General features: G+C 47.5%; 2 protein-coding genes across 16 annotated transcripts in view; both read right to left on the bottom strand.

Annotated features, from left to right (window-relative positions):
• Window positions 1-203: 203 nt before the first annotated feature.
• RCHY1 (ring finger and CHY zinc finger domain containing 1) lies at window positions 204-7,704 on the bottom strand. Of its 5 annotated transcripts, none has more exons than XM_085546612.1 (9): window positions 7,568-7,704; window positions 4,806-4,925; window positions 4,590-4,705; window positions 4,441-4,519; window positions 3,861-3,905; window positions 3,697-3,755; window positions 2,797-2,823; window positions 2,411-2,531; window positions 204-1,640 (listed from the first exon to the last, which is right to left on the bottom strand). In XM_085546612.1, the coding sequence occupies exons 1-9, from the start codon at window positions 7,586-7,588 to the stop codon at window positions 1,518-1,520; spliced, it is 711 nt and encodes a 236-aa protein (XP_085402738.1). In that variant the 5' UTR covers window positions 7,589-7,704; the 3' UTR covers window positions 204-1,517. The 5 variants fall into 5 exon arrangements, 4 of the variants coding, with proteins under 4 accessions (XP_085402738.1, XP_015716731.2, XP_085402740.1 ...); XM_015861245.3 differs by lacking the exon at window positions 7,568-7,704 and adding an exon at window positions 5,008-5,112; XR_014945785.1 differs by lacking the exons at window positions 3,697-3,755; window positions 3,861-3,905; window positions 7,568-7,704 and adding an exon at window positions 5,008-5,112.
• JADE1 (jade family PHD finger 1) overlaps window positions 5,178-11,961 on the bottom strand; it is a 125,978-nt gene continuing 119,194 nt past the window's right edge. For all 11 annotated transcript variants that reach the window (XM_085546543.1, XM_015861227.3, XM_085546546.1 and 8 more), the window contains 2 exons: window positions 9,633-9,750; window positions 5,178-8,748 (listed from right to left, as the gene is read on the bottom strand). In XM_085546543.1, the coding sequence (XP_085402669.1) occupies window positions 7,850-8,748; window positions 9,633-9,750 (1,017 nt within the window). In that variant the 3' untranslated portion in view covers window positions 5,178-7,849. The remainder of the gene's footprint in view (window positions 8,749-9,632; window positions 9,751-11,961) is intronic.

Genomic DNA, 11,961 nt, shown 5'->3' with positions numbered 1-11,961 from the left:
CTTTCTGCAAGTGCCATCCTGCAGCTCTGCAGAGCTGCTGCACGCACACAGTGGGGCCTGCTGCACTCCACAGGTTCCTCTGTGCAGGAGCCCCTGCTCAGTGCCAGCCTGGCAAGTGGGAACAGCACACAACTCTGTTTAAGTTCACACAGGTATTTCTAGAAGGTATGCACGTACAGAGTGATGGCACCACACTGCAAAAGTTGTTTTAACAAAGACATTGTTTGACATTTATTTTTAGCAGTGAGAAAAGTGCTGCAGAAGATAGGGCAGTGCAAGAGAGCTGCAGTACTGCCACCATCTGCCTCCCAGTGCTTCTAACTGCAAGGGCTCACAGTGGGAGGAAGCGGTGCTCTACAACAGAGGGAGGCGCAGACAAGGAGTCACCTTTTAGTGCGTTTCATGCAGGCTGGTCACTGCACATTCTGACATTGTCACCAACTAAGAACTGGGGGTTCATTCTGCAGAACACCAGGCAGCGTATCACGCACAAGAGGGGATAAGTAACACTTCCAGGTCATGGCCTCTCTGTTCACACTGAAATCAGAGACCATTAAAAAAAGCAAAACGAGGCTGCAGAAACCTGGTCCCTGTGCTATGTGAGCACTATTCACATAGCACTCTATCAACTGCAGCCCCTTTAGCGTGCCCCAGATTTGGGTGAACAGCCAACCTAGTGTCAGCCCTGACACAACACTGTGTGCTATCAAACCATCAAGCTATGCTATAATGCCCAGGCCTTTGTAAGACAACAATGCAATAGAGAAGACGAAAACATCCTGTGGCTGGCAAAGGAATCGAGAGTGAAGAGACGTGGAGCAGTGGTAGCTCTGGAGGGCAGCCCCACAGTGTGGTTTGTAGGCCGTTCAGCACAAGGGTTGCCTAGACTTTGCTTTTGAAATGAATTCTGCATACATCATTTGTGTGCATGTCCTCAAGTCCAACTAAGGTATGTGATTTCTGCAAGCTCAACCCTTTCTGCCTGCTCACACTGGTGCCTCCGAGGCCCTAGAACAAATACATCACTTCAAAGGAACAAAATGTACTCACGCAAAACTTTGCAGATGTCAGCTTTATGCAAAAGGCCGCCCTCAAAGCTACTGATTTTCCCTAACTGCTGCGAGCAGAACAGCTACATCTCCACCCCGCGTTAAGCTCCCAACCTCTGGCTGCCCCACAACACACTCCGCTCTGACAGCTGCAGCTCACAGCACTTTCCCATTCTGCATCTCACTGGTTATTTTCCCAGGCTGCCTTCTCTGGCATTACAGGGTGCTGCCCTCCAGGGACCAGCCCTCACTGGGCACTGCACAGCTTGGCAGGGAGCTTCCCAACACCACAATACCCCAGGAACAAGGGAGGGGGACAACACTTGCAGAACTCCTTTGTACCAGTAGAACATCTTCACTGTTTCTGTGACACCTTTGAATAATGTTTACTGACAATTTATTTTGAGAGCCTCTTCCACAGTAGGGTCTTCCTTGTCCAGCCATACACAGCACATTGTTTAGATGCTGCTACTCCACAGGCTGCTTGGATTTTCCATCTTGGGCAGTATTGTACGATTCACAGTTTGTACACTTCATGCCTAGGAGATGGAACTGCACTGTAGACCGGGAATTGCAATCATTACAAAGGATCTACGTACACAGAAAAGGAGAGAGAGAGAGAGAGAGAGAGAGAGAGAGAAAAAGAAGCTGTTGCATCAACAAGACACTGAACAATAACGTCATACAGCTATGCTTTCAGCAAGCACTGAACCGCCAGCATCAGCCAGGCTGCTGGACAGTCAAGCAAACTCCCTTCTCAGAACAGGCAGCAGTGAGGTCTCTCCCAGCATCCTGACTCCAGGAGTCAGCAGGATGTGCTGTCTAAATCAGAACAGATACAACTACATCAACCAGAGCAGTTTCATTCAGTCTTAGTAGCTAGCAGCACCCAGTTCACGAGAAGAAATGGAACCAGAAATTATCTCCATTTGCAAGCTTTGCACAAATTAATAGCTGAATATTTTGCAGAAAAAAACAGCACAGTTACTCTGGATTGTGAGGCTCCAAAATCAAATATTTCAGGTTTTTGCTCTGACAGCACCAAACACAAAAGGAGGGATGATACTTCCAAATACCAAACCACTTCTCCACTGTGTGATATTATGGTACTTTCTGGTTTTATTTTGTTGTGGGCTGCTTTGTTTTGTGCTGCCTTTTTTTTTCCTAGTAGGGCAGAGGGTGCTGATGTTTTAAAACCCAGCTGATGATTCCTTAGATTAACACACGACATTTCCTCAGCACTCCCAAGCAGTCAGGTTGGCTCCTAATGCAGGATGAGCTCCTAGCGCTCTCTACTGCCAGCAAGGGTGTGTTGCAGATCTGCCAAGAGCAGAGGCATCAGCACACGCCTCATCTCTTACCTCCACCATCATGTTTTGATACTCGGTGGGCATAGGAGTCTGTGCTACTTCATCATCCAGCTGACGCCAGTACCTTCTCATATCTAAAGCAGAGTGCATGCACAAAGGACACCTGTAGCCTCTGGCAAAAAGGGGAAAAAGCCGTATTCAGAAAATGGAGCAGGACCACAGAACAGGTCCACTCTAAAGAACAAGTTTCTCATCATACAAATCAGAGAAAAACTCAGCAAGCAGAAGTGTTCCTTCAATAAGAGTTAGGAATTAAAAGCCTCCTTTCCCTTTAGAAGCTGTCCTGAAGTTACCGGGTACTGGAATGACACTGTGATCATTGCCTCAAGGAATCTGCTCAGATTACAACCACACAAGAGAGGTTTAGAACTACTTACTCTTTTAACATCTCTTCGTAACATGTTCTGGAACAAAAACACAAGAAGTTCAGTAAGAACAACTGTTACAGATCGGTAACACATCTGATCGAACAAAGGGGGAAGATTCATAGCTATCCCCACAACATAAGTTAAAACCATTCTGAGACTAAGTGAGAAGAAAGCTTCCCTTCAAAATCATCCAGCATGCAGGAAAACATGCAGTGACAAAGCAGACCTGATTCCATTCTAAGTAATACGAGAAAGTAAACATTATGACAAGAATCGTGCAGCTTGAGTTTAGTGAACGAAGACGCATCATGAGGTAACTCTAAAATGTGCAGCAGCTAAGGGAGACTCAGTCTGGAGGGCATTAACTCAGAGCACAAGAAAAATCAAGGGAGAAAAACAGAGTAACGCAAACAGTAAGAAGGGAAAATGACATCCTGAGGTTATGAGGGGATCAGGAGGAAGGGAAGCAGGCAGCCCTGCTGCATTCATTCTTCCAAAAGCATGCTGGGCTGTGCATCACTGCACACAGCCCAATGGAGCAGGGAGGTTTTGCAGAGTAACACAGTATTCTATGGTCTTGAGAGTGCCTAGGGAGAGAACTTAAAGCATAAATGAGCACCAGTCTCATAAAGACACTGTGCAACTGCTTTCTGCACCAAGAGGGGGAATCTCTATGGGATTCCTGACACTAAGCTGCAACAAAAGGAAACAGAGCATAGGAAAAATTCAAAGCAAATCTTCCACCGCCAACACAATTTGCTGGTGAAGAAGGAGGGCATCCTTCTTGTGATACGTCTTGAAGAAGCTGAGCACATCCTCTACCACATGGTCCCTCAGCAACCAGGCACACCCAGCACGCATACACAGGGCAGCAGGTATTCCCAATTCCCAAATATCTGCAAACTTTACTTGTGAAGAAGGTGACCGCATGGCAGGACACGAGCTTCAACACGGGACGTGTGAATGTCCTGTTTTGAGGCAAGTATCAGACAGAAGAAAGAAAACATTCAGTTCCAACAGAGACCAAAATGCAGCCCAACACAGTTCCCAGAGCCAAAAGCAAAGCAGCTCACCTCTAAGCATATGGGGCAGTCCTGCCTGGAGACATTTTCAATGCACTTCACAAAGACAAAGACAAAGTTACACTGCTGTATGAATACCACTTTTCTGTTTTTAAACTCAAGAATTCCTCTAGGATGGATAAGAGAAGGTGTGTGAAACACGACTGCTTTCACACAGCTTTGACTTTCTGATGATTAGCAGACGGCTGTGTGGAGAATAAAGCAACAAAGAACAGCACTGAACGCTGCCAGATCTGCCCTGGACAGCAGCATTCGGGGCCGGGAGGGGACGAGGCACCAGCTGAGCCCCAGCCACGAGCCGTGCCGACCAGGATGCGCCCTGTGCAGCGCTGAGGGCAGGCCTGGAGCCGCTGAGCTGAGGGCAGGCCTGGAGCCGCTGAGCTGAGGGCAGGCCTGGAGCCGCTGAGCTGAGGGCAGGCCTGGAGCCGCTGAGCTGAGGGCAGGCCTGGAGCTGCCGTGCTGAGGGCAGGCCAGGAGCTGCTGTTCCCGCACAGCCCCGGCTCCTCAGCAGCTGTTAAAAAGAACGCGTAGCCCTTCTATTTCTTAAGGCCCTGAACCGGCGCGCCCTCACCTTGTGCTTTCCCTGCAGGCTGAGGCTGAGGCACAGGTTGCACTTGGCGCAGTGGAAGAAGTCCTCCTTGGGGCCGATCCTAGGGAACGAGCACGGCGTCAGCGGCCGCCACTGCCCCGCCGCAACCCCCCCCGTGCTGCGGGCCGCACCTGCAGATGCCGCAGTGCTGGCAGTGGTACTGCTGCCTGTCGCGGTCGAAGAGGTGGCACACGTCGCAGTAGTACTCCCCGAAGAGGCTGCCGCAGCCCTGGCAGCGCTGCTGTACCTGCCGGCGGGCGGGGCCGAGGCCGTTAGAGCGCGCCGCCCGCCCCCGCCCAAAATGGCGGCGCCGCCCCCGGCTGCCGCTCTGTGGCTCCCCCCGTTACCTTCTGCAGGAGGCGGCAGCGCGTGCACTGCACCTCGGCCACGCGGAAGCGGTCCAGCCGGTGCTCCTCGGCGCCGTCGTGGCACAGCCGGCACGGGTACAGCTTCCCGCAGCACGGCGCCTGCAACGGCACGGCACGGCACGGCCCCTCAGCGCCCGCACGGCCCCGCGGCGCCCCACCCCCGCTCCCGCCGCCGTCTCACCCTCAGCAGGCAGCCCCGCCGGTAGTGCTCGCAGCCCCCGGCCCGCTCCGGCTCCCGCCGCTCCTCCCCGACGGCCGCCATGCCCCGCACCGCCCCGCAGCTCCCGCCCCGCCCGTTCCGCCTCCAGCGGAAGTCATTAGTGCGCGAGTAAAACTGCGCCGTGAGCGGACTGCAAAAATGTACAGCGTTTATTCACGTACGGACAAAAAGGCACAATTCTACCCAATAGTTTAACAAAAAATACAGCTGTCTTCGACTAGGTCTTTATAAATACTTCAAAAAAGGGGGGAAATAAATACAGGATTGGGCCGTGTCATATAAAATAGTCATCTCTACATATACTTTTTGTTTCTACCTGCTTCTCTTCATGCACCTTCTCAATTAATTTCAGCCGAATGGACACCCGAGCCAGGCACGTAGTGAGAAATCTCCTGTACACGGTCTGACAAACGCAATGACCATTTGTTGCAATGTCCGCAATTCAGATTGATACACAACGCGTGCGACCCTTCACTGAAATCCGTGTGAGTTCGTAACCCAACGACCGCCATGCCGGGCAACTGACACAAGTCCAACCGGCCTCCGGGCTGACACACCACGTCAGTCAGCATCCGAGGCCTGCTGGTCAGCCTGCACACAGGTAACGCCTATGAGCACACATTCAGCAAATGGTTCCATCCCAACAAAGTACTAAAGTACGGGGTGCTGTACCGTCACTGCTGTACCTCCACCACCTCCTGCACACAGGGACGCAGCCGTCCTACGAGCTGGCCACGCTGCAGCCATCCGACTGCTCTTGGAATGGGGGGAAGCGCTTTTTTGGTTCAGCCTATCTCGAAACATTAGAAAGCTTATAAACCTAATCATCGGGGAGCAAACCAGGTAAGGCATTCATTCTGCACAACGTTAGCAATCGTAATAGTGCAAATTAACAAGGTACCTCTTTCAAACTGGTGTGAGGTTACGCGCTAGAATCAGAATTTAGATTATTCCATCTATGGCTTGAAGAATTCCCCACGCGCTCGTGAGCTTCTTACCAGAACAACGCCTGCCTTAACGTGTAGTCGTACGTCAAGTAGAGCTACCTGCATTTACCTTCCGTCCGTCTGCTGCTTTTTGATCATCTAAGTACTTTTATTTTAACACATCCCAAAAGCAACTACGTCATATCACATTCAACACTGAGTGCCCTGTTGGGCTTCAATCTGCCCAAGTCATGAGGTCAATCCAAATTCTTGGGTCCAGCAATGGTCCTTCCAAAGAACACCACGCTAAACCAAACTTCTTGTTCTCAGCATCACCCCAGAAGATAACAAAACCTCGAGACTTCAGAGTTTTAAAACACAAAGGACAGGGATACATTCTGTTGCAATACCTCATTAAGTTACAACTTGCATAGCAAGACGGGGTGTTAATAAGCCTTTTTTTGATTGAATCCTCTGGAAGACTCAGTTATGACAGAGTTCTACTGTACCTTAAAATCTGCCCTGCTCAAGAGGCAGGGGTCTAACGATGAAATGCAAGTGAGCGTGGTTAACTGCAGGCTGGGCTGTTGTTCTTTATGCCTGTGTTTCTCCAACACATTGCAGCTGAAACCTTCGTTTCACCAGTGCATACCTAACTTAAATCTACTCAGAATTCCAAAATGTACAGGCTCCTAACAATCCACTGTTACATGTGCACTCTACTCGGTACAAAAAAAAAGTATCATAATGAACTGCTAATATTATTGCTCATAGCTTTCTTGTTATTGCCATTTGCAATTATTAAAAAAGTATGCATACGAGTTCCCTCTTCCATCAAATCTAATCCAGAATAGAATAACTTTTCTTCATTTGACTGTAAAGAGCTAATCACAATTTATTGCCTCTCCATTTTATTTAAAAATATATATTTATGTCCATTTTAAGGTAACCCTTTAGTGTCATAAGCCGGGCTTTCCCATTACGTTACCATTAGTGCATACGTGGTGGGCTTTGGGAAATCCTACTGACTGGTGCCTTAGCATTTTGTTGCTTGAGTTGTCAAGGTGATCGGGAGGCAGGTAATGAAACACTGATGGGTTATCCCACAGGGCACAGTAACCTGCGAGCCTGGCCCCTCTCCCAGAACTAAGCTGCTGGAGGCTTTTCTCCACGCTCAGTCTGAGTACTTTTAAGCTGTTGCAGTGTAAGGCAGCTGCAACCCTGACCTGTCCCTTCCTTTTTTTCCAGTTTAACATCTCCGTCTTGTACTTACACATCAACTCTGGAGCTTACGGAGGGTTTTAAGCTGCCACTTGTGCTCAAATCAAATGCAACAACAAACATTCTGCAAAGAGAGGACAAAGACCTACCACCATCCAAGGCAAGTGACCTTTTGTAGCAGGGTGTAGCAGTGCAATATGGTTAAATAAATAACCATCTTTGATTCAATACACACTAGTTAAATTAAGAGCTTGTGCTTTTCCAGAAAGCAGGGGAAGGGAAGGGAATTTTAACAGTGCAGTTTAGCAAAAAGGGATGATGCTGCCTAATTCCCCACTACCCACCCTAGCCCCCTAGATGATTTTGTGACTTACTTTAGTGTTCATCACTAACATCCTGTTTTAGTAGTGATGCCAATTCTCTGCTTACTCAGGGAAGATGCAAATAAAGGAGAATCAAACTTGTCACGGAATGGGCCAGGGGGCCAAAAAATCCAGCTTTAAGTGTATGTAAACATGTTCATACAGCTCAGGAATAACGGGCTAGCTATTTGTTGGTCTGTAGCCATGTCTAAGAACTCTCCCCTCTCACACCAATAAATAAAGTGAAGTTGGTTTGTAGGCAGTGACCACTGACCACGGTGCCCCATTGCCCGGTCAGGATGCCAGGATGCTTCTCCTAATAATGTCCGTCCTTCTGCTGATAGTGCTGTTTGGGCTGAGCCTCTGCTGTCTGCACTTTTTTTCAGCTACTTCGCTTTCCGAGTCGCTCATTTCAGCATCAGGGACGTACCCATCATTCTCGCTGTCAGGCTTCGGCTTGCTTTTTGCCCTATCCTTCGGTGACACTCTGCCCACGCCTAGGTAGGGATAACCAGAGTTCTGGCGGCAGGTCTCCTCTGGGCTCTCACCTTGCTGTTGCCTCTCCCCCTTCTTTGGAATCCGGAATCCGCCCCAGTTTTTCACTGGGCTCGTGGGTGTCATAGGCACTTTAACTACTGTCTGATTGGAGTTTATTTTGACAAGACCCCCATTGCATTTAGGCACTATATCCCTCCGCGTGCCAGGTGCTGACCTACCACTGGAGTGGTTCACAGCCCTTTTGTTTTCTGATTGCCTCTGAGAGAGTTCTGTGGGTCTCAGTGGTTTGTGGTTATGCTTAGTTTTTTCTTTTAGTTCTGTCTTGATTACCTCACATTGTGGAAGATTGTCTCTTCTTTTTCTGTGGTCTGGCATAACTATGCCATTCTTCTGCTGTGCTGATACAATCCGTGTTTCTGCAAAGCTCTTGTCAAAATTTAAAAGGCTTCCTGGAGTTGCACCGTCTCCCCTTTGGCTGGGCTGCCTCAGCGTTGCCTTGCTACTGTTCCCAGAGCTATTACTTACTCTGTCTCTTCTGTGTGATTTTTTCAGAGAGTGTGTTAGAGATGTGCCCATCTGTTTCCTGAAGAACGCTGAATGCCATTTCAAATCCTCAATTTTAGGGGCATTGGGACCCAAAGATGGACTATTGAACAACACTGCGTTTTCCATTGCAGAGAATGAAGAAGGCACACCTAAAGGTAAAAACAAATTTAGGTTGAAGTCAAGCAATCCATGTCTGGGCAAATACCGCTTTAAAGTAGTACATATTTTAACACCACTACTGCCAGACAACTTTTTTAAGTGTAAATGGGCATTTGGTTGCATATCCAGCGCCTTTACATCATGACTACATGGCTACATCCTGGTTTCACAGCACACTGCTGATGTTGCTGAATTCCCCGTAGCCACGCTACGGCCAATTAAACCTGTAGCAAATACAATTCCTAGTGCTGTTACGTGCATTAAGACATAGGAACTCCTCAGATGGGGTAAGATATGCCATCAGCAGGTCAATATGATTGATTCTGTCTAAAATTAATTCGTTGCTGGATGCTTTGAGGATAATCTGAGTTAATACAGTAACTCTGAAGTTCTTCTCCTGGGAGTAAAGACTACTTTCAGTAAGATTAGGCAGAAAAAGTATGATGTTTCAAAACTACCCTACAATGCAAAGAAAAACACTAATGCAGTGGCATTAATAAAACATAAACCTAGCAGATACCATATGGCACCTGAATGTAAGTCATGGTCTCTCTGTCAAAAGGTGTCATTAAAGAATCACAACTGACAGGACCTGAAGCACCAAGCCATTCGGTCCTCCAAGGATAATACAGGCTTACCTGTTTCTATAACAATGTGCCCTCCATTAGAGCTATGCAAATTTTTATGTTCTTCCAATCTGCTGATGCATGGTGGACTACATACAATTCTAATGAGAATGAGGTCTTGCTTGTCCTTCAAAATCAGTTGTTAGACTCTACACTAAACTCTGCTCTGAAGTAGACTAGACTCCACTCTAAACATTTCAGTGTCTATGCCTGTGGTGTCACGTGAAAAAGACAATGCTGAAGCATACCTGAGACTTTTTCTTGTTCCAACTGTTTTGCGTAGATATTGAATATCTGTTCTTGAACTTTGCAAACAGATCTCTTGATTTTTTCCCTTCGAGTCACCATGTAAGTGAGATTACGTACCTAGAAGGCATCAAAAGTGGATGAGTCTCCAAAACACTTCTTAAAAGACAGTCTTTAATACCATTTAATTGACAGTTTATCAGATCTGGGAGGTCCACACTGCAGAAGTACACTTACATGGAGAGCTTACTCTAAAAACTGAGCTAACGCTGTATTAAGTATCAGAAGAATAAACGGCATCTTGGCATCCTTTAAGCAGAGACATCCCAGAGCCAGCAGGCCTTGAGGAGGATATAAATCAGGATGCTTTGAGAATGTTACCAACTTGGCAAGAAAACTCAAGAGTCCATGTATCTTTTGCTGAACCACCTTCACTATAATAGCAAAAGTCACATCCACAGGCCAAAAAGCAACGTCTCTCCTGAGTGTGCGTTCATTGACATATTGTACACAAGGCACCAAATCCACTTTTCAGACAGCAGTTTTCTGGTCACCCCAATGGGACAGCTGGGAAGCTTTGCCCGGATAGTCTTGTTACCACTCCTGTCTGGAGTGGTAAGTGACTCTAAGGCGCAGAGCATGATAAGGAGACATTGCATGGGGCACAATTATGATAGGTAAAAGGTATTTTCTAAGCTTTGTGCATGACTGGGCAGTGAAGACCAGAGTGCACAAAAGCATGGTTGGTAAAAACATTCTTTCTAAATAACAGTAAGGGAACAGGACAGTCTGTAAGGTCCCCTCTTGCTCTCTACTAAGATACATCCTTATCTTATTAACAAGAAGATGTGTCACTGATGACTGAGAGAGGCAACAGCTGTGAAGGGAATGGAGAATTTAGTCCTATTGCATGTAGAAATTGAGCACAAAAGAACCCTGTAATACTGGCACCACTGTGACAGACAGTAGGACCAGAATGGCACATGAAGATGAAGAAGGCAAAGGCAGCGAAGGAGAAAGTTCCTTCTTGTCTGGGAATAGCAGAGAGCCATACCCTGTTGAAACAAGCATGGTGACTGCCTATTGCAATGGTCGAGCTGAAGTGAAAACCCAGACTGGAGGGCCACAACAGCCCTAGGCTGACATGTGCATGCAGATGGACTTTCCAATGACAGAGCAGAGCTGTCTGGACTTTTGTGTGGGGATTCCAGAACTGGGGGACCCCCCAAGGGCCAGAGGGGGGGGGGGGGGGGGCAGGGGATGGGGGGGCAATCCTGGGCGTGCCCAGCTTGATGAATGCTAAAAGCAGAGGGGGCAGGTTGCCAGAGGAAATCACCATGCTGAGAAATATTCAGCAATCAGAGAGATTGATATGTGGTACCGTGCAGTGACACAAGCAGACCAGTAGCCCTGCCTTAAGCTTATGCAATGGGAAGAAGTTAAGCAGACTTCCAGCACTCAGGAGACAGATAGATGGGGTGTGGGTGGAGAAAAGTCCCTTCCCTTTTTACTTTGATCCCATAAACTGGGGCTGCTGAGTGTAGCTGCTCTCTTGCTGCTGCTATCCCTGCTCCTTGCTGCTGCTTGTTCTCTTTGTCACTCAGAATACCTCCATAGCCAGGCCTGCTGCTGGACCCAGGATGGATCATCTCTCTTCTCTTTTAATCTCTTTTGCTCTCTTTCTCTCAAAGGTGTTAAGCAGTGCAAGGCTTACTTGAATTTCCTATAGAACTGCATTTTAGGTAGACAGAACTGTAGGAGGGCCAACACATATAGCATAACTGTTTCATAGGAATATTTTATTAAAGTTAATTGTTTTTACTCTTGTGTATGGGCCTTAATCTAACTGGAGGGATTTGCCAACCTGATCACTCTTCCTTCCATTCAAGGGTGGGAAGTATCTATCAGTAAGAACAACAGAGTAGTAAAATATGAGATCAATGCTAATATAACATATCCAGTTTTGACACCACACTTCAAAAACAGAAAGGATACTCACATAATAATTTAAGATCCAGGGAACCTAATGATAATCTGAATTTATTTAACAGATCCAAGGGGAGATAAATCTTGAACACACTGAACAGAAGCATCTCTTAGTGCTGTGTCAACAAAAGCCAGACTGGCCACAGGTCAAGTTTCATATGCTTTCCTCCTTAGGCAACAAGGAGCAGAGAAAACCCTTAATGACTGAAAAGTTTCCATGTGGGGGTTGTGGTACATTCCACAGCCACTGGCCTTAATCAGTTAAAAAGCAGAAGTGTACAATCCAGTGAGAAGGATACTGTATACTGCAAAGTAAGAGCTCTGTGAACTAACACTCTGTTTGGA

The sequence above is a fragment of the Coturnix japonica genome, chromosome 4 (assembly GCF_054131305.1).
Source record: "Coturnix japonica strain WE chromosome 4, WE-NBRP24, whole genome shotgun sequence".
Taxonomy (NCBI): domain Eukaryota; kingdom Metazoa; phylum Chordata; class Aves; order Galliformes; family Phasianidae; genus Coturnix; species Coturnix japonica.
Note: the sequence above shows the minus strand (reverse complement) of the source record. Positions and strands in the feature narration are given on the sequence as shown.